At 42.7% G+C, this 22,836-nt stretch overlaps 1 protein-coding gene across 1 annotated transcript; it reads right to left on the bottom strand.

The window, feature by feature from the left end:
• Positions 1-1,346: 1,346 nt before the first annotated feature.
• Positions 1,347-21,142, bottom strand: LOC787309 (zinc finger protein 350). The gene is made up of 6 exons (XM_015458321.3): positions 21,059-21,142; positions 16,916-17,069; positions 14,551-14,730; positions 10,342-10,468; positions 8,588-8,674; positions 1,347-5,654 (listed from the first exon to the last, which is right to left on the bottom strand). Exon 6 carries the CDS (start codon positions 5,370-5,372, stop codon positions 4,332-4,334), a length of 1,041 nt encoding a protein of 346 aa, XP_015313807.2. The 5' UTR covers positions 5,373-5,654; positions 8,588-8,674; positions 10,342-10,468; positions 14,551-14,730; positions 16,916-17,069; positions 21,059-21,142; the 3' UTR covers positions 1,347-4,331.
• Between the last annotated feature and the right edge of the window lie 1,694 nt (positions 21,143-22,836).

The raw sequence follows: 22,836 nt of genomic DNA, 5'->3' as shown, positions 1-22,836 counted from the left end.
GTGATGGGAAGGTCCTTGTCGTCAGGTACTGGGCAATCCCAACAGTCAATTATTGGATGTATGTCACGGCTGGAAGCCACTGGAAAGAGGGCTTTTGAAATTATCAGAGTCCAATTCTCTCCCCCAGATTGTGTTCTTTAAATATTACCCTTCAAATTTAGGTCTTTGATCTAACAAGAATGGATCTTGATGTACAATGTGAGTAAGTAAGTGTTAGTTGCTCAGTTGTGCCCAACACTTTGTGACACTTTGGGACTGCAGCCCACCAGGCTCCTGTGTCCAGGAGATTTTCCAGGCAAGGATACTGGAGTAGGTTGCCATTCCCTTCTCCAGGGGATCTTCCCAACCCAGGGATCGAACCCGGGTGTCCTGTACTGCAGGCAGATTCTTTACCAACTGAGCTACAAGGGAAGCCCAATGTGAGGCAGGGACATAATTTTATCTTTTTCTATATCAATGATCAGTAATTCCAGCACCTTAAAGGATCTTCCCTTTCCTCACTTTACATGATTTCAGACTGTGTACCTGTCCCTAAAATAAGAACATACAAAAAACAAAATATATAGAACAGATTATAGGGGCATAAACCATACTAGTGTTTTGTGTCATAAATCTTATCAGTTACTAACAAATCCCACCACATATACACACAACACACAAATCATGACTAGTAACTTTACTAATAGATTGTCTTATATAGAGCAAATATTCAAGGACTGTTTAAATACGTATCATTCATAAATATATTTTCAATCTGCACTTGTCTGTAAGTGAACTGTAACATCTGTAAACTGCGGGGCCGGGGGCATGTGCCACAGTTAATTTCAACTTAAGTAGGTTGCTGGCCTGATTATTTAGCTACTATCTCTCACCTCTCAACCTACTCTTCCACTATCTGCATTGTGATAGCGCAAACCAGATTCTCTTGCCAGCTTCATAATAAGTTCTGCCAATGTGGGGACACTAAAAAGAACAGGTAGGCAGAATGAAGATGGAGATGGGCCTTGCTTTTTCCTGTTTGTCTCCCTGCTGCAGAGAAAACAGTTGGTGTTTTCAGTTTTTGTCCAGTCTCAGAATCATCTTCATCCCATGTCCTCAGGCATTCTAGCAGCAGCCAGCCATATACTGTCCTGAGAGAGTGGAAGAAGAGTTCCAAGGTGGAGAAGGGGAAGTGAGAGGAAAGCAGTGGGGGAAGAAAACTGGGGGGGTGGGCGGGGGGAGGGAAGGGGTGGGCAGTAGTTGTTCATCCTCCAGGGTCCTGACTCAGCACAAAGTTTCAAGTGAGTAACTGGTAAGCAGTGACCTCTAGCTAAATCCCTCCTATGTAACAAACAAGGTGACATTTGTGAGATTTTCTTATCAGCCAGGGCCCTCCTCCCATGAGACTGGGTGTTCTCAATGGCACTGGAATCTGAGTATATACTGGGGTCTTTAATGTGTCTATTTTTTTTTCTAGGTACCAAATTTGAAGGAACAGGCAAATGAAAAAACAAAAACAAAAAGCGTTAAGTGGATGCTTTAATGCTTTGCTGCTACTGCTGCTAAGTCACTTCAGTCGTGTCCGACTCTGTGCGACCCCACAGACGGCAGCCCACCAGGCTCCCCCGTCCTTGGGATTCTCCAGGCAAGAACACTGGAATGGGTTGCCATTTCCTTCTCCAATGCAGGAAAGTGAAAAGTGAAAGTGAAGTCGCTCAGTCGTGTCCAACTCTGGCGACCCCATGGACTGCAGCCTACCAGGCTTCTCTGTCCATGGGATTTTCCAGGCAAGAGTACTGGAGTGGGGTGCCATTGCCTTCTCTGTTAGTGCTTTAGTATTATACAACTTACAGAAAGGGTAAGGGAAAACCCAAAAGGGATGCACTACCATGGTGGCCATGGAAGTCACCCCCATGGCCACTGAGAAGCCAGCCTAATGCTTAGCTCTCATCATCACTGGGTGTGCCTGTCAGAAACACTCTGCCACACCCGATTCAGGAACCCTTACCACAGACAAGTTGGTTATGTGGTCACTCAATTCTGGTGTGTTTCACCTGCTCACCCAGGTTGTCACAAGAGCGGGGCTCATTTTTGTCAGTAGGTCTCATAACTTGGGTGCAGTTCCAGTAGTGACTGACTCATCCCTTTTCTGCGTGGAACACACATTCCATTGCACTGAGCCCACTCTGAGTCATCCTGTTCCAGTTTCTGGATACATCAGAGCAAGATGCAGCCACCTCAGAGGTTCTTGCAGCTTCATTAACTTCTCAGCATGTTCCCCTCTCTCGCGAGACTGGCTAGGAAGACATTTAACAAAGTTCTCCAAAGCCACATCATCACCATCAGAGTAGTGAGAGGTGGACAGGTAAATTTCAGAGGCTCCAGGTGGATCTGGCAGCCTCCAAGCCCTGGCAGGAGTGCTGGGCCCCTGCGAGGGGTACGTGGTGGTCATGTCAGGGAGCTGAGAGGCAGCAGCTCACCACACTGGAGCAGCAGCAGACACCTTGGGCGTGGTCCAAGGGTGCCGTGAGGCACTGGCAGAAGGCTGGCTCTGCATGGCCAGGCTGGGTCAAGGTGGGGTTGGGAGGTGGGGGGGGGGGCGGGTTGGGGAGACACAGAGAACACCAGGTTCTGTTCAAGCACTGTTTAAACAGGAAACCATGTCAACTTTCCACAAAGAATATCTTTTTCCCTGATGATTATTCAGGCAGGTTGAGTCTAAGAAGGCCCTCAAAGATGTGCAACTCTCCCACTGTGTGTGGGCTGGCCTAGCAACTTGCTTCTAAAAGAATCTAACAAAGGTGACCAAACATTTAGATATAATAGGTACAATGTGACACTGCCTATGAACCATCATCAGGTGAGTTATGGAGTCATCCCCTAGCAATGCAAAAGAGTTCAAGTCCTTCTCTCTCAAACTACACATTAAGGACTTCCTTGGCAGTCCAGAGGTTAAGACTCCATGCTTCCACTGCAGGGGGCATGGGTTTGATCCCTGGTCAGGGAAGTTTCACAAGCCATGGGGGTGCAGCCAAACAATGAAAACACACACAAACACATATTAAGGGTGTTAATCTGATAGAAAATGAGGGTAGTTTTACGTCAACAAGTTTCCAAATTTCCACTGCAATCACAAGCTTATCTCCTTTATGAGATTGGCTGTCATTCTGCTAAAGGTTCTACACATTTCGTGTATCCATAGACATTTATTTCTGACACATGATGAGGAACAATCTTATTAAAAACCTTATTGTTTTCACTAGTGTGCAAATTAAGTGACTTGGCAGGTTGGGGGTGTTCAGATCCTGCACATTCCAAATAAAGGACTGGCTTTTGACCAGCACCTGAGAGGGAACCTCCAAGCCCTTGGAACTGCCTGCCTGCCAAGAGCGTCTTTGCATACCTGGGGTCTTAACCATGTCATACAGTTTATGCCAGCAATATGATTTTTGCTGAACACTTGCTTTTGTTTGCCTGGGGGTCTCTGGGCCATGCTGTATTGGTTTGACTTCAAGAAGGCTAGAGCTTGAAAAGCTAAAGTCAGTCATGTGGTTTCCCCATGCTGGCATAAGGAGCACCCTTACTGACCCCCCAAGTCCCCGGGCACTAAGGCTCAGGTGAGTTTCTCTGGCTGGCAATATGCAGATGAGTTGTCACATCATTGCTGGCAGAATTACATGCAGTCCATACAACTCCGCTGGGAGGACAATGGATGTACCTGGTTTCTCCTAAGGTCTGCCTTAAGCACCTTTTAAATTTGCTAATCTGTAACTTTTCACTGTCACAACCTGTAATCATAAGTATAGCAGCTTTTGGGTTTTTGAGTTTTCGAGGTTTTGGGGGGGCTTTTTAGTTTTTGAGTCAGTGATTTCAGAGAATAATCAAACATGAGGGTGGTCTTATGGACTGGACATATTTGCCCTCCCAAAATTTCTTTCTGATGTGAATTTATGATGCTTTTAAAGTGAAGCTTGCTACAGTTCAACCTACTAAGAGCTGCTGATATTTAATGAGACATATCTTTGTACTGGGCTCTCCTTAGTGGCTCAGATGGTAAAGAATCTGCCTGCAATGGGAGAGACCCAGGCTTGATCCCTGGGTTGGGAAAATCCCGTGCAGAAGGGATTAGCAACCCACTCCAGTATTCTTGCCTGGAGAATCCCATGGACAGAGGAGCCTGGCAGGCTGCAGTCCATGGGGTCACAGAGTCAGCCACAACTGAGCGACTAACACTGACTGACTGACCTTTCCACTATCGCTACATTCATTAGCATTCTCTCAGTGAGAGTTTTCAACTACATAAAAAGCTAAACTTTGCTCCAAAGCCTTGTCCATATTGAATGCACTCCTCCTTACATGTTTCCTGTGACATAAAAGAAGACATAATTGGTAACTGAAGGCAATACCACATTAACTACATTCATGAGGTTCCTCTCCTGTGAAAACTCTCTGCCATCTCCTGAAGGGACACATCTGGCCACAGGCTCTCCCACAAGAACCACATTCCCTTGGGCAAGGAACCTGTAGATGTTTAATGATGCCTGCACTGCCATAGCAGGCCCCTGCATTGTCACTGTCTCAACAGAGGTTTTCTCCTGTTTAGGTTCTGTGGTACATGAGTCATGGCTCTCTAAAGAATCCTTTTCCACCTTGACTGAATCGACACCTTTCTCTTTTGTATGAGTTCTCTTATGTTTAGTGAGGCAGGACTTGTGGCAGAAGGCTTTCCCACAGCTGCTGCACCCATGGGGCTTCTCTCCCGTATGGACTCTCTGGTGTCTGCTAAGTATGGACTTCGTGGAGTAGCTTTTCCCACACACGTTGCATTTGTGGCACTTCTCTTCTGTAAGACCTCTTTGATGTCTAACAAGATTTGACTTCTGAAAATAGGCTTTTCCACACTCACTGCATTCATAGGGAGGATTTCCAGTGTGAAATATTTGATGTGCAACGAGACATGGCTTGTGACTGAAGGCTTTACCACACTCTTTGCATCTATAGGGCTTCTCTCCAGTATGAATTCGCTGATGTATAAGGAAGTTAACCTTCTGGATGAAGCCTTTCCCACATTCACAGCACATATAGGGTTTCTCTCCCGTGTGAGTTTTCTGATGTACAAGGAGCTGAGACTTCCTGGAGAAGGTTTTCCCACACTCACCGCACACGTGGGGTTTTACTCCTCGTTCAACTTGCATGTGTATATTAAGCTCTGCCTTCCTGCAGAAGGCTTTACCACATTTAAGGCATTTATATGGCTTCTCTCCTGTATGTGTTCTCTGGTGTACAGCGAGTTGAGACTTTTTGATGAAGGTTTTACCACCTTCCATACATTCATGTTTCTTTTTCAATCTGATGTATACTGAGTTTTGAATTGGTGCAGAGAATGTTTCCATGTTTATAGCATTTAATTAGTGTAATGTTTTTCATGCTTACTATGAAGAACTAATTTCTCTTATTATTAAACTTGTCAGGATTCTTTGCTATGGAGCTTTTATTCTGGTTAACTAAATCTAAATTAGAGTTCAGTATGTCAAACTTATCATGGCTTTGCCTTAAAGTAACAAGATTTCCATGCAGACAAAAAATATTTCCCAAAGAACTGAGTTCATGGCCTCTTTCCATATTTTTATGCTTGTATTGGATTTCCAAGGCTTGCTGCATAGGATCACCAACTTCTAGAAAGAAAATAAATTTTCACAATTAGGTTATGCAATAAAACTGCTTCTAAAATGAAATGGTTTGGGCTAGCTCTCTGTGACAGTTATGTCATATGAAAAAAATCATTAAGTGTAAATTTACTTCTTGAAAATGGGGGGAAACACAATAAGGCCATAACATCTTAAAAAAAAAAAAAAGATACAGAATCAGTGGCAGACAATTCTCAATTAGTAAAGTTTTTGGTGCTCTCCAAAGAGATCCTTGCAAAACCGGCAAAAGAGGACAAAATAGAAATGTGTGTCATTAACACAAAATAAAATAAGTTAGAAAGACATCTGATCTAACATGAGGGAGGATGTATCCATTCTCTCCCACAATGTTTATTGAATGTCTAATATGTACCATGTGCTGTCATAGCATCTGAATACACACCAAAGAGAAACACGTTTTATGCATTCCCCTGGGCAAAAGAGGACAAAATGGAAGCAAAGAAATAAGACAACTTCACACTGAAAAGTGGTTCCCAGCACATGAAAAAGAACAATGGGAAACAGGTAATTACCTGTGAGGAAATAAAAGGTGAGCCAAGAAACTAGGAATAAAAATTAAGCAGCTTCATGTAAGTAACTTCATGTTTCATTCAAGTATGACAGCAGTGCAAAAGCCTTGACAAAAGAAAGGTTTGGGCCAGGTCAAGAAATAGAAAGGTAGCCAGTGGGCCCTGAATAGAACAGTTACATAGGGAAAAGGAAAACTTAAAGTTCAAAAGGTAGACAGAAGTCATACTATGTAGATCTGGTAGAAGAATCTGAATTTAATGCTAAGACTAGTGACAAGCCACTAGAAGCTCTGAGGAGGTGGGGGGTTCTAATTTATATTTCTAAAAGACTGCCAACTGCTGCATGGATAGTGATGGGAGAGGAAGAAGTGTGGGAGAGAAAGTTAATGAAGTAATCAGGCAAGAGACAACAGTGGCTTGGTCTGGAGCAACAACAGCGTCCATGTGGACAAGTCGAAGAACTCAAGGCACATCTAGGAGAAGGAAAACACAACATACAGTGTTGAATTCAATGAAAGTAAAAAGGAGGAATTAAGGATTTTCCTCAGGTATTTGGCCTAAATGACTAGAATTTCCAGCTTAAGTTGGTGAGGAACACCAGGGAGACAGATTTTTAATGTAGGAAAATCCATGTGTATTTTGACACAAACATTCTGAGGTGGGTATCTTAGTACAGACATAAAGAACTCAACTGGAAAGAGGAATTTGGAGAAGATTTTGGTTAGAGGACAAATATGGGGTTATCTGTATGGGCATAGACTCAGAGATATTCCAGGTTCAGTTCCAGACCTCCACAATAAAGCAAGTATTGCAATAAAGCTAGTGACATGAATTTGTTTCCCAGTGCATATAAAAGTTATGTTTACACAATACTGTAGTCTGTTAAGTGTGCAATAGCATTATGTCTAAAACAGAGTACATATCTTATTTAAAAATACTTTCTCATTAAAAATTGCTAACCGTCATCTGAGCCTTCTGTGAGTTGTAGAAGTAACATCAAAGATCATGGATTACAAATCAGCATAACAAACATAATAATAATGAAAAAGTTTGAAATATGGAGAGAATTACCAAAATATGAGAAAGACACAAAGTGAGCAAATGCTGTTGGAAAAAATGATGCCAACAGATTTGCTTGACACAGAGCTGCCACAAACCTTCAATTCAATTTGGTTTTTTCGGCTGCACCACACAACTTGCAAGGGATCTTAGTTCCCTGACCAGGGATCTAGTCTGGTCCGTACCCACTGCAGTGGAAGCATGGAGTCCTAACCACACGACTGCCGATGAATTCCCTCTTTGGGTAATATTTCTATACAAACACAGCTCATTTTATTGTGTTTTGCTTTATTGTACTTTGCAGATAGTGCGTTCTTTGGTTTTTTTGTTTGTTTGTTTGTTTGTTTGTTTTAACAACTGAAGGTTTTGTGAGGACTTCCCTGATGGTCCAGTGGTTAAGACTCTGAGCTTCCACTGTAGGGGACACAGGTTTGATCCCTGATTTGGAAACTAAGATCCTGTGTGCTGTGCAGCACAGACAAAAAAGAGAGAGAAAAAAATAAATAAATATCCAGCAAATATATGAAGAAATCAGCAAAGTATGCATGAGGGTTATAGTTTGATTTCAGGTGAGGCCTAAAATTGTGAAATTTTTTTTTTTTTTTTTACTTGACTGAATTCATTTCAGTCTATGTGGGAGGCATAATTCTTTCTGAAAATTACAATACTTTATAGCTCTTCTCACAATTTTATTAAAAAAAATTTCAAACATACAAACTGAATGAATTACACAGTGAACAGCTATATACCCACCTCTTTGATTCAACAGTTAACATGTTGCTACATTTGCTTTATCTCATATTTGCCCATCCAGAATGAATAAACAGGCAGATGTACACTAAAAGACCAAGTTGCCATAAGAACACAGCATTCAGGGTGGGGCTGAATGTTAGGAAGGGAAATCAATATTACCTGAGGTTCACTAGTCAGGAGATGATGGTGAATTTGAAGTTCTCTCTTTGCAGAGAGGCATGGAAGCCTGAATTTTCAAAGCAAGGTAAGAAGAAGGAACAAGCAGTGGTACTACGGCAGTCAATGAAGAAGGGAAAAACTTGAGAATCCATAGAAATTTAAAAATCTAAGCAAAGCAAAGCAAGACTCTAGATGAAATAAATCCGTATGAAATCCAGAGGTGAAAACATGAGTATTTTCCTCTAAACGATTAAGTAATGAATATTAACATAGGAGAGGAATCCTCAGAGGCTCTGTTGAGATACTGTCAAAGTTTAGAAACTAGAAGATGAGTCACCATAACACGATTTTAAAGCTGTGAGGCCTTCACGGATCTAGGAATTTATTTCTTTTCTACCTGGATGCTTCTCATTCACTTACCTGGATCATGGATATTTCCCCTTTCTATCCATGGTTTGTCTCCTTGCTTCAACTTGAAGATTTCAATTGGTTTGGGACTTTGATACCCTATTCACAAAAAAATAACATATTATTTAGCAAAATCTTTGGGCATGAAATCTAAACACTGTTCAATGATCCCATTTATATTAACAGATTATGCAGCTACACCTTGGAAGTAGCTTTTCCCTTGGAGTAGCAAAAACTTGAGAATCCATAGAAAGGAAAAAAAAAAATCTAAGCAAAACAAATCAAGATCCTAGATGAAATAAATCTGTCTGAGGCCTAAGGGGAGACTAAGAATCTATCATTTATAAAAATTCAAGTTATATGTATGGGTCAACAAATTCTGGTCAGTGACTGTAACTAAGACATTACACTTTCACACTTTAAGAGTGTTATTCATTCAGAATAAAGTGCTCTTACAAAACAGTTTTCAAGAAGTAAAGGAAAACTTCAAAAATATGATAGCAAATGTGTTTTGTACCATTACATTTTAAAAATTAAAATTACTTAAAAATATTCATCTCATGAATGTCTCATCCTTTTGACATTTCTATTTTTATGTATCTTTTATAGTACGTATGGACTTCCCTGGTGGCTCAGACAGTAAAGAATCTGTCTGCAATGTAGATGACCTGGGTTTGATCCCTGGGGTGGGAAGATCCCCTGGAGAAGGAAATGGCAACCCACTCCAGTATTCTTGACTGGAGAATTCCATGGACAGAGAAGCCTCGTGGGCTAGTCCACGGAGTCACAGAGTCGGATATGATTGAGTGATTAACTCTTCCTTACTTATAATACATATAATAAATTTAGCAGAATACCTACATAATCGATTATATATATACATAGATAGATAGAGAGAAATATATATATATATATACTCAGAGAAGGCAATGGCAACCCCACTCTAGTACTCTTGCCTGGAAAATCCCACGGGTGGAGGAGCCTGGTAGGCTGCAGTCCATGGGGTCGCAAAGAGTCGGACACGACTGAGCGACTTCACTTTTACTTTTCACTTTCATGCACTGGAGAAGGAAATGGCAACCCACTCCAGTGTTCTTGCCTGGAGAATCCCAGGGACGGCAGAGCCTGGTGGGCTGCCATTTATGGGTTCACACAGAGTTGGACATGACTGAAGCGACCTAGCAGTAGCAGTAGCATATATATATATACTGGGCTTCCCTGGTGGCTCAGTGGTAAAGAATCCACTTGCCAACGTAGAAGACATGGGTTTGATCGCTGGTCCGGGAAGATTCCACATGCTGAGGAGCAACTAAGCCCATGTGCCACAACTACGGAGCCTGTGTTTTTGAACCCAGGAACTGCAACTACTGAAGCCTCCATGCCCTGGAAACCTCCTCACAAGAGAAGCCACTGCAATGAGAAGTCTGTGCACTGCAACTAGAGAGTAGTCCCCACTGCCTAGAGAAAAGCCCACACAGCAAAGAGCAAGCACAGCCATAAATAAATAAACAATATATATATAGTGTGTGTGTGTGTGCTGAAAAAAAAAAAAACAATAAATAAATGTGTTCTTTAAAAAAAAAGAATATGTAACAGAAACAGTAGGCAGTCCGAACAGCCTGCAGTATTTGCTATCTGGTCCTTTGTAGAAGTCTGACAATCTCTTTCACACCATTCGTACTTCAGATATCTGAAATCATTCCACAACTGAGAAAGGAAAGACTGCTGACTTGACACACTAAGCGGCACAGAGGAACAGTCCTCACCCACAGACAGCAGGTTGCGATAGTTCTCCCACATCACGTCCTAGTACAGGTCCTTCTGAGCAGGGTCTAGTAGACTCCACTCCTCCCAGGTGAACTCCACAGCCACATCTTCAAATAATAACAATCCCTGTAGTAACAAATTCTTCTTTAATCTGGGGTGCTTCCTTGATGGTTTGGAAGAGATGTATAGAAATCTAATCATTTCTACTGTGTAGGCTGTATCCATATATGTGATATATTATCCACTGTGGAAGAATGGAAAATCTTATACAGACATCCTGTTACTCTAATTCAGCCACCCATTCGCTCAATCATTCAGAAGGTTTTCTGAAACATGGCCTTTAAAACCTCTTTTAACCTTGACACATGTGCCAACTGTGTGCATATGTGCGTACACTGAACTATGTGCAGGTGATATCCAAATGAACACTCATGTTCTTACCCTCAAGAAGCCTTCATAGTCCACAAGTTAAACAGAAACAACAAGCACTAGAATTAAACATGAAAAACCTGATGATGCTGGAACTGTAAGACACTGAAATATAGACAATGTTTAATGCGTGCAAAGGCATAACAGTCTTAAAGATGAGAGGGCTAACTTGAAGAAACAAAGATCAATTTAAAGCAAGGAATCCAGAAACTGAAAATAGGAATTTCAATTTATAGACTGACTACCAATTAGATGAACCAGAGATCAAATTGCCAACATTTGCTGGATCAAGGGAAAAGCAAGAGAGTTCCAGAAAAACTTTCTGCTTTATTGACTATGCCAAAGCCTTTGACTGTATGGATCACAATAAACTGTGGAAAATTCTGAAAGAGATGGGAATACCAGACCACCTGACCTACCTCTTGAGAAACCTATATGCAGGTCAGGAAGCAACAGTTAGAATTGGACATGGAACAACCAACTGGTTCCAAATAGGAAAAGGAGTACATCAAGGCCATATATGGTCACCCTGCTTATTTAACTTATATGCAGAGTACATCATGAGAAACACTGGGCTGGAAGAAGCACAAGCTGGAATCAAGATTGCTGGGAGAAATATCAATAACCTCAGATATGCAGATGACACCACCCTTATGGCAGAAAGTGAAGAGGAACTCAAAAGGCTCTTGATGAAAGTGAAAGTGGAGAGTGAAAAAGTTGGCTTAAATCTCAACATTCAGAAAACTAAGATCACGGCATCCGGTCCCATCACTTCATGGCAAATAGATGGGGAAACAGTGGAAACAGTGTCAGACTTTATTTTGGGGGGCTCCAAAATCACTGCAGATGGTGACTGCAGCCATGAAATTAAAAGACACCTACTCCTTGGAAGGAAAGTTATGACCAACCTAGACAGCATATTCAAAAGCAGAGACATTACTTTGCCAACAAATGTTCGTCTAGTCAAGGCTATGGTTTTTCCTGTGGTCATGTATGGATGTGAGAGTTGGACTGTGAAGAAAGCTGAGCGCCGAAGAATTGATGCTTTTGAACTGTGGTGTTGGAGAAGACTCTTGAGAGTCCCTTGGATTGCAAGGCACTGCAAGGAGATCCAACCAGTCCATTCTAAAAGAGATCAGCCCTGGGTGTTCATTGGAAGGAATGATGCTAAAGCTGAAACTCCAGTACTTTGGCCACCTCATGCGAAGAGTTGACTCATTGGAAAAGATCTGATGCTGGGAGGGATTGGGGGCAGGAGGAGAAGGGGATGACAGAGGATGAGATGGCTGGATGGCATCACCGTCTCAATGGACATGAGTTTGAGTGAACTCCAGGAGTTGGTGATGGACAGGGAGGCCTGGCGTGCTGCAATTCATGGGGTTGCAAAGAGTCTGACACGACTGAGCGACTGAACTGAACCAATTAGATATAACACAGAAGTGAACTGGACAACAGATCTGAAGTGCAAAAGACAACAATGGAAAGTGCAAAATGAGGTTGAGAGATATGAAGGACATAATGAGAATGTTGAATTTATACCTATTCTGAATCTGAGAGAAGAAAAAAATCTGAGGGCAAGTAATAATCAAAGATATAAAGGCAGATTATATTTTAGAAGTGGTAAAAGACAAAACCTCAGAATGAGAGAACTCAAGAATGCCAAGCAGGAGGAAAAAGAGATCCACGGCTATACACACACGGAGGTAAAACTGCAGAACACCAAACTCAAAGGGAAAATTCAAAAATATCCAAAGGGAAACTACATATACATAACAAAAGAATAACCAGTATGATTTATTGCCTCTAAGTTCTCAACAGCAGGGATGACTTCCCTGTTGTTCCAGTGGCTGCTACTGCTGCTAAGTCACTTCAGTCGTGTCCGACTCTGTGCAACCCCACAGACGGCAGCCCACCAGGCTCCACTGCCCCTGGGATTCTCCAGGCAAGAACACTGGAGTGGGTTGCCATTTCCTTCTCCAATGCATGAAAGTGAAGAGTGAAAGTGAAGTCGCTCAGTCGTGTCCAACTCTTTGCGACCCCATGGACTGCAGCCTACCAGGCTCCTCTGTCCATGGGATTTTCCAGGCAAGAGTGCTGGAGTGGGGTTGCCATTGCCTTCTCCAGTTCCAGTGGCAAAGGCTCCACATTTCCAATGCAGGGGGCCTGGTTCGATCCCTGGCCAGGGAACTAGGTCTCACATGCCACAACTAAAAGAGACCATACACTGCAACTAAGACCAAACACAGCCAAATAAATAATTTATTAAAACTTCAGTGCCAGGAAAGATATACTTTACTGAGGAAATGACCTACCTTCTCTGCACAAAAACACAAATCACATAATGCTTTGTATTTCTCTTGTTGGCACTGGCTTCCAAAATGATTGGAGATAATCTGGTAGAGCAACAAATGAGAACGAAAAAGCTGACTTAAAACTCAACATTCAGAAAACTAAGATCACGGCATCCAGTCCCATCACTTCATGGCAAATAGATGGGGAAACAGTGGAAACAGTGTCAGACTTTATTTTGGGGGGCTCCAAAATCACTGCAGATGGTGACTGCAGCCATGAAATTAAAAGACACCTACTCCTTGGAAGGAAAGTTATGACCAACCTAGACAGCATATTCAAAAGCAGAGACATTACTTTGCCAACAAATGTCTGTCTAGTCAAGGCTATGGTTTTTCCAGTGGTCATGTATGGATGTGAGAGTTGGACTGTGAAGAAAGCTGAGTCCCAAAGAATTGATGCTTTTGAACTGTGGTGTTGGAGAAGACTCTTGAGAGTCCCTTGGACTGCAAGGAGATCCAACCAGTCCATTCTAAAGGAGGTCAGTCCTGGGTGTTCTTTGGAAGGACTGATGCTAAAGCTGAAACTCCAATACTTTGGCCACCTTGATACGAAGAGTTAACTCATTTGAAAAGACCCTGATGCTGGGAAAGACTGAAGACAGGAGAAGGGGACAACAGAGGATGAGATGGTTGGATGGCATCACCGACTCAATGGACATGAGTTTGGGTAAACTCCAGGAGTTGGTGATGGAGAGGGAGGCCTGGCGTGCTGCAATTCATGGGGTCGCAAAGAGTCGGACATGACTGAGCAACTGAAATGAACTGAACTGAATGGTTTTTCCTAGTCATATACAGATATGAGAGTTGGACTATAAAAAAGGCTGAGTCCTTAAGAATTGATACCTTCCAATTGTGGTGCTGCAGAAGACTCTTGAGAGTCCCTTGGATCTCCCAAGGAGATCAAACCAGTCAATCCTAAAAGAAAGCAACCTTGAATACTCACTGGAAGGACTGATGCTGAAGTTCCAATACTTTGGCCACCACACGCAAAGAGCTGACTCATTGGGAAAGATTGAGGGCAGGAGGAGAAGGGGGCAACAGAGGATGAGATGGTTGGATAGCATCACTGACTCAATGGACATGAGTTTGAGCAAACTCTGGGAGACAGTGAAGGACAGGGAGGCCTGTGTACACAGCAGACCATGGGGTCGACAAAGAGTCAGACATGACTTAGTTACTGAATAACAACACAAATAACCCCTAGGGTCTTACAGTCTTTTAATTAATATTCTGACGTTAAAAATTCTGAGCAGATTCTCTGACGTGCATTCCCCCCTATTTCAAATTTACCTTGATATAGACATTATGGTTGATATTTTTCCTGAGATTCAGGCTCTTAAAAATGTGTCATTTTCCAATAAATCAATTTTTATAAGCCTCTACAAATACAACATGAAAGAAAGGAGGGAGTAAACATGTCAAACTCACCTGGTCCATGGTCATTTTCTTCTGTTCTTCAAAAATGACTGGAACTGGGATTCTTCTGTTTTTCCAGATTGTCACTCAAAACCTGATCACAGACCTCACATCTCAAATTAACGTATCCCCGGAAGTGATCCTTTCCTGGTCCTGGAACTTCGTTCTCCTTACTTCACTTGATTCTAAGGACTTAAAAACAAACTCACTTTACTTTTCCTGGAGTATAATTGCTTTACAATGCTGTGTAAATTTCTCTTGTACAGCAAAGTGAATGAGGGACACACATACATATACCCCCATCTCCTTAGAGTGCGTTTCCATTTAGGTCACCACAGAGCACTGAGTAGATTTCCCTGTGCTATATAGTAGGTTCTCATTAGTTATCTAATCAATAGTGTATATCATAGTATTAATAGTATATACATGCCAAGCCCAGTCCAAAAGCCAATTCACTTCAATCTGTACATTCCCCTGGAAATCCCATGGACAGAAAAGCCTAGTGGGCTACAGTCCAGCTACAGTCCCTGGGGTTGCAAAGAGTCAGACAGGACTGAGGGACTAAAACACCACAACTACTGGGCCATACCCCTTGCTGGTGTTCTTAAAGGTGCTGCGACAGGCAGAGTCATGGCCCCCACACAGATATCCACATTCTAACCTCTGGAAGCTGTGAATATGTTACACCACATGGCAAAGGGGAATGGAGCTTGTTAATGAAATTACAGTTGCTAAAAAGATGACCTACTAATCCAAAGATTCCCTGGATTATTCAGGTAGGCCCAATGTAACCAAATGGGCCCTTATGCGTGGAAGAAAGCAAAGGGACCAGAGAGAGATGTGATGTGATAAGAACTCAACATGCTGTTTCTGGCTTTGGAGATGGGGAGAAAGGGAACCAGGAGCCAAGGAGCATGGACCGACTCGAGAAGCTTGAAAAGACAAAGAAAGAGTTTGTCCCCCACAGCCTTCAGGAAAGAACACATTCCTGCTGAGACCTTGGTTTTAGCCCCGTAAGATCCATGTTGAACTGCTAACCCATAGAACTCTAAGACAATAAATAGACTTGTGTTTACATGACTAAGTTTATGTTACTTTATCACAGATTGAAGGCAGGAGGAGAAGGGGCTGACAAAGGATGAGATGGTTGGATGGCATCACCAACTCAATGGACACAAGTTTGTATAAACTCCAGGAGATGGTGAAGGACAAGGAAGCCTGGCATGCCGCAGTCCAGGGGATTGCAAAGAGTCGGACATGACTGAGCAACTGACCAACAAAATCACAGAACCAACACAAAATCTAATATAGGTGTCCTCTAACATAAAATCCTAATTCTTGAAAGTTTCCTTTTGTTTAGAAAACCACATCTAGACCTCAAGGCAGTGCAAACACCATGAATATTAACATGCTAAGCAAATCATAAGTATTTTCTTATTTAATCCTTGCCACCAATTCAGATGTATCAAATCACTATGCTATGCTATGCTATGCTATGCTAAGTCGCTTCAGTCGTGTCCGATTCTGTGCGACCCCATAGATGGCAGCCCACCAGGCTCCGTCGTCCCTGGGATTCTCCAGGCAAGAATACTGGAGTGGGTTGCCATTTCCTTCTCCAGTGCATGAAAGAGAAAAGTGAAAGTGAAGTCGCTCAGTCGTGTCCGACTCCTATCGACCCCATGGACTGCAGCCTACCAGGCTCCTCCGCCCATGGGATTTTCCAGGCAAGAGTACTGGAGTGGGGTGCCATTGCCTTCACTAGGTTTATGTTTAAATGAAACAAGTCAAGGCTTAGAACTTAGAGATAAAGTATCTTGTCCACAGTTGCATACTTTCTCAGAGGCAGTGCTGAATTTCAAACCTGGGCTGCTTCTCTCCACAGCTCATCACCCTAACTACTTTGTACTTTCTTTACCAGACAACCTCCAAAACTTTAGTTCTCTGTAGAGCTGGCTGAAAAAGTTTACTACCCATAACATCACACTAGAAAGTAGCATACAAGCTCAGTGCATATACTAGGTGTCTGAAACAGCTCTTAGAACACTCAATGCACACACACAGAGCAACCTTCTTCCACAAAGAGAGAACTAGAACAGGAGCAAGTCCCAACACTTACTCCAAAGCAGCAAATCAAAGACAAAGACTCACATTATAAGCTCATTGATTCAGTGGGATCACCTTGAGTTTTTGTTTCCACTCCTTCTGGCCACAAATTTTTCCAAGATAATTTCCCAATAGCTTTTCTAAACCCCCAAAACCATAGACCCACCTCCATTCTACCCACCACAACTGTTCTTTGATCTCTTGTTGTTAAGTCACTAAGTCATGTCTGACTCTTTGCGACCCCATGGACTGCGGCACACCAGCCTTCCCTTACCTTCACTATCTTCCAAAGCTTGCTCAAACTCATGTCCATTGAGTCAGTGATGCCATCCAAGCAACTGATCCTCTGTCTTTGACCTCTTGGTACATGCAATTCCACTCGGTCGCCAACCTTGAATCACTTTACTCTATGCACCAGGACCGGAGATCTGGACAAGAGAAAACATATAGAACTATTTATAGGACTATCAAGGACCATCAAACTCAGGACTACTCATGGGGAGGAGAACATGAATACAACATCTCAGCCACATTCAAACTTCATAATCCCCTGTTCACGAGTCCTCCTATCCCTCCTATAATGAACGGGTAGGATTTGCTGATGATTTCTTGGCACTGCACACATTCACTTTATGGCATCACTCCTGTTTCCCTAGAAGGGCCACCTGCTTTTCCAGAAATACACACATGTACAAAGAGAAAAATATGAAGCCTTAAAGAGCAAAGTAGGCCATAGAAAGACATTTTCATAAGTTTCACAAATTAATATAAAAGAAGCTTACTTCTTGACCACAACACAACAAAACCAGAAATGCAAACCATGGTGTATGCATATGTTTAATATTTTTGTGTTACCTTTGCTTGGAAAAGGCACCTCTTCCATACCTTTGGAATGATTTGTATAAGAGATATGGCTTCCCAGGTGGCTCAGTGGTAAAGAATTGGCCTGCCAATGCAGGAGATGCAAGACAGAATATTAATGACATATTCAACACATACATAAAAACAGAAACCAAAACCTGCATATCCAGGGAAAAAAAATGAAAAACCTTCAAACTAAAAGGGAAATATAAATTAAAACTCTGAATTATTCAGTGGTAAATGACAACAAATCCTGTGGGTGGGTGAGAGAACCTGGATAAGCAGAGAATCATTAACATGCTGCAGAAAAGCCTAAGTATGTAAGTCAACCCTATCCAAATTAATGTACATGTACAGTTTATGTGACTCTAGTAACCTTGCAACTGGTTCACTCACCTGACATGACACTACTGCAGCCATTAAGAAAATGTAATCATTTTATACTATGGAAATGTTTATAATTAGAAATAAAGTGATAAAACCAACATCTGTTATATGTGCATATGTGTGCGCTGAGTTGCTCGGACATGTCCGACTCTTGCAACCCCATGGACTGTGGCCCACCAGGGTCTTCCGTTCCTGGGACGGGACTTTCCAGGCAAGAATACTGGAGTGGGTTGCCATTTCCTCCTCCAAGGGATCTTCCCCTGCCAAGGATCAAACCACATGTCTTGCATCTCCTATGCTGCCAGGCGGATTCTCTACTACTGAGCCACCTGGGAAGCCATATTTCTTATACAAGTCATTCCAAAGGTATGGTAAAGGTGCCTTTTCCATCCAAAGGTAACACAAAAATATTAAACACATATATACACCATGGTTTGCATTTGAGATCAGCATTTAGGGTAAAAGAGATGTTTTTACTTGTATAGGTTAAACCTGAAAGGGAATACATGAGAAAACTGTGGAGTAGACTTGGAAGCAAGAGAAATAAAACACATCTTTTATAACACATCACTAGATTATATCTAACTATTTTTAAGAGAAGATAATGACAAGAGTGTTGTGTCATAACAAAAGTTTTCAGTTAGTGTCTTGAGGAAGGTATGGGCTTAAAGGAGTGAACTGGATTTGGATCAACTGAATGAATCTGTCATCAAATCCATGCCCAGAAGTCCATATCTTAACCTCAAGCCTACCTACTCTCCAAAGCTCCAGCCTTATGCCTCTTAACATACACTAGTCACCCCAACAAAATAAACCAGAACAAACAAAAAACCTGACTCCAAGTTAAATCTGGACCATAAATCCCCCTTCACTGGCACCCTTCCCCCACCCCAGGTTTCGCCATGTCTGAGCCCCACAGTGACAAGTTCAGTTCAGTTCACTTAGTCGCTCAGTCGTGTCTGACTCTTTGCAACCCCATGAACTGCAGCACGCCAGGCCTCCCTCTCCATCACCAACTCCCGTTGTTCACTCAAACTCACGTCCAACGAGTCCGTGATACCATCCAGCCATCTCATCCTCTTTCATCCCCTTCTCCTCCTGCCCCCAATCCCTCCCAGCATCAGATCTTTTCCAATGAGTCAACTCTTCGCATGAGGTGGCCAAAGTACTGGAGTTTCAGCTTTAGCATCATTCCTTCCAAAGAAATCCCAGGGCTGATCTCCTTCAGAATGGACTGGTTGGATCTCCTTGCAGTCCAGGGGATGCTCAAGCATCTTCTCCAACACCACAGTTCAAAAGCATCAATTACTTCAGCACTCAGCCTTCTTCACAGTTCAACTCTCACATCCATACATGACCACAGGAAAAACCATAGCCTTGACTAGACGAACCTTTGTTGGCAAAGTAATATCTCTGCTTTTGAATATGCTATCTAGGTTGGTCATAACTTTCCTTCCAAGGAGTAAGCATCTTTTAATTTCATGGCTGCAGTCACCATCTGCAGTGATTTTGGAGCCCAAAAAAATACAGTCTGACATTGTTTCCACTGTTTCCCCATCTATTTCCCATGAAGTGATGGGACCGGATGCCATGATCTTCGTTTTCTGAATGTTGAGCTTTAAGCCAACTTTTTCACTCTCTACTTTCACTTTCATCGAGGCTTTTAAAGTTCCTCTTCACTTTCTGCCATAAGGGTGGTGTCATCTGCATATCTGAGGTTACTGATATTTCTCCCGGCAATCCTGATTCCAGTTTGTGTTTCTTCCAGTCCAGCGTTTCTCATGATGTACTCTGCATATAAGTTAAATAAACAGGGTGACAATATACAGCCTTGACGTACTCCTTTTCCTATTTGGAACCAGTCTGTTGTTTCATGTCCAGTTCTAACTGTTGCTTCCTGACCTGCATACAGATTTCTCAAGAGGCAGGTCAGGTGGTCTGGTATTCCCATCTCTTTCAGAATTTTCCTCAGTGTATTGTGATCCACACAGTCAAAGGCTTTGGCATAGTCAATAAAGCAGAAATAGATGTTTTTCTGGAACTCTCTTGCTTTGTCCATGATCCAGTGGATGTTGGCAATTTGATCTCTGGTTCCTCTGCCTTTTCTAAAACCAGCTTGAACATCAGGAAGTTCACGGTTCACATATTGCTGAAGCCTGGCTTGGAGAATTTTGAGCATTACTTTACTAGTGTGTGAGATGAGTGCAATTGTGCAGTAGTTTGAGCATTCTTTGGCATTGCCTTTCTTTGGGATTGGAATGAAAACTGACCTTTTCCAGTCCTATGGCCACTGCTGAATTTTCCAAATTTGCTGGCATATTGAGTGCAGCACTTTCACAGCATCATCTTTCAGGATTTGAAATAAACTCAGGCTTAGAAGACCTCAACTCCCGATGCCTTTCAGGGAAGGGTTTTTTAAAGCAATTATTTGTGATGAGGGATGCAGGGTTCATGACTTCCTACTGACTGGTTGGTGGTGAGGTAGCAGTTTCAGGAAACTTCATCATCAACTTTCTAGTTCTAACCAGTCTGGGGTCTACAAGCTTGTGCTCAACAAATAAACATATCTTCCACCCCGGCAGGTGTCTGAGTTTCTGCAGAACAACTCAAAGGTATGCATCAGAACCTATGCATATCCCTTAAGGAGGAACTAAGATTCCGTGAACTATTGTTTCTTGCCTGCTTTTCCTTAGTTTCTGCATTCCCTCACTTCCCACTTTCCTAATTAGTCTGCTCTTTGGATATCCCTGAAAGTCCAGGAGATCAAAGCGTTTTTCTACAAACAAGAAAGGGGGCTGACAGGGAGGGCCTTTTGTACCCAAGAGGGCCCTTCAGGATCCAGCTCACTTTCAATCCCCCTTTCCTTTGATAGTCCTCAATCCTGAGGGGAACCGGGTGGGACACGGAAAAGAAAAGTTTTGGTTGGAGAGGTCAATTATAAAGTCAGCAAGGGATTTTAGGAAGGCTGGGTTTCAAAATACAGAGACACAAACCCTCAGTCATAGCCTCGATAGCTTCTCTCTTCAGAGATTTAATAGCACTGACTGCCCAAAGGGCGTATGACTCAAGCCAAGCCTCCCCAGTGACTGAACCCAAAAAAACCGCCTGAAGGCCTTCCACTGGCCTCGCAGGCCCCTCACTCCGGATCCACGTCCTGAACACTACCCACCTGATACTAAGATTCTCAAGGCTCCGGGCAGCTACCAAAGGCTGAATTCACTTCCAAAATGATTCCCATTACCATCTTGTCGAGCGCAAGTCCCTTCTCTGGCTGCCGCTAGGGACGCTTCTGATCTGGCGCGAGCTCAGAGCCTTTTGAAGTCTTGGACTTCTGGCCTCCTGCCCAGCTCTATGACGTAACGGGACCACGCCCACCGCAGCGATGCGAGAGGAATCGGTCATCGCAGACGCTAGGGTTCAGAGCGGGAACTGAAATCACCTTAGGACACTTCCTTCCCTTTCCCTCCTCGTTGTCGGTCAAACGCACCATGCTGAACAAGTTTTGAGAGACTGGACCCTATCCAAGACCGTGGCGGCGCGGGCTGGATTCTATTTTGCCTTCTGGAGCATACGGAGAGACGGCGCCCGCCAATACCAGGGAGAAGCACTATGGGGGCGGCCATCTTGAAGGAAGTGCAGTTCCGTACGGCGGAAAGACGAGAGAAGCTAGCCTTAGGGGCCGCCTTCGGAAGGTCAATGAAGTTTGTAGGAGTGAAGACAAGTTATAAACGCGGCTGTCAAAGACAAGGTGAAATCTGGAAAGGAGGTGGAGGAGGATGGAGAATGAGTAAGGTCGGTCTGAGACCTGTTGAAGGGGCGGAGCCGCCGATGCTGAAGAGCCCAGCACTGTAAACACATATACCGGGGGCGGGGAATGTGGCTGTTGCCAATTGCGAACCGAGAGGGGCGAGGCTTAAAAGGAATGCAAATATTTCCTTAGAAAACAAAGGGCAATTCCGAATAACTACATGGTGATATAAAGTATTACATTGTTTGGCATCATTCCCAAATAAAACACTTCAATATTAGCCATTATTTTACACAGAGGGGTAGTAGAGGATATTATCTGTACATCCTTTCTAGAGGGCAATTTAGAAATTATCTATACAATTTAAATCTCATTGATGCAGAATTTCCAATGCCAGGCATTTTTGTTTGGTAATTTTTTTTTTAACTAGGAATAACCTGAGTGTACAATCAGCAGGTGAATAGTTGGGTAAATTAAATAGATCTCTTCAACAGAACAGTCTACAGTAGCCTTTAAAAAGTCAGTTATAGGGACTTCCTTTGTGGTCCAGTGGTGATGACTATGATTCCAGTACAGCCCTGCGGGTTGATCCCTGGACCAGGAACTACAATCCCATATACCATGTGGTGTCCCCAAATTGAAAATAATATAAATAAATAAGCCAATTATGGAATTATCTGTATTTTTTAAATGACTTATTGAAAGGATGAAATATTGACCTCCAGAACAGCATTCATAATATGATCCTATGGCAAACATTACTAAGCATTTCAAAAATTGGAAGGGATTAAGAAAAACTTACAAGTTTGATTATATTTGGGGTATGGACTTGGAGATGGAATCTTCACTAAACTCAAAGATTAACATAGCATCACAACATACTGCCTGCTCCAGTCTGGAAGCTCCTCAAAGTGCACAACTCTAAAATATAAGTCCTCTCCCTTCCAGACTGAATTTTCCCTTATTTTGTTTCTCGTCTAGCAGTCACTACTACACAGTAAATCAAGAATGGAGATGTGTTACCTGGATTGTAGGTTGATGTGAAGGTCAGAGGATCAACCCAAAATATAACCTATGTGTCACCATCACACTGGCCACTGATTTCTGTTAATACCATCTCAAAAATAACCCCAGAATCACTCCCTGTGCTCGCCCTCATTGCTTTATTCCATTTATATGAATTATTATTGAATTTGCCC

Source organism: Bos taurus, chromosome 18 (assembly GCF_002263795.3).
Source record: "Bos taurus isolate L1 Dominette 01449 registration number 42190680 breed Hereford chromosome 18, ARS-UCD2.0, whole genome shotgun sequence".
Taxonomy (NCBI): domain Eukaryota; kingdom Metazoa; phylum Chordata; class Mammalia; order Artiodactyla; family Bovidae; genus Bos; species Bos taurus.
This window is presented reverse-complemented; position numbering and strand designations above follow the sequence as displayed.

Coding starts and splice junctions, on each gene's coding strand:
- LOC787309 (XM_015458321.3), bottom strand. CDS start 5,372: ATGGAAACATTCTCTGCACCAATTCAAAACTCAGTATACATCAGATTG.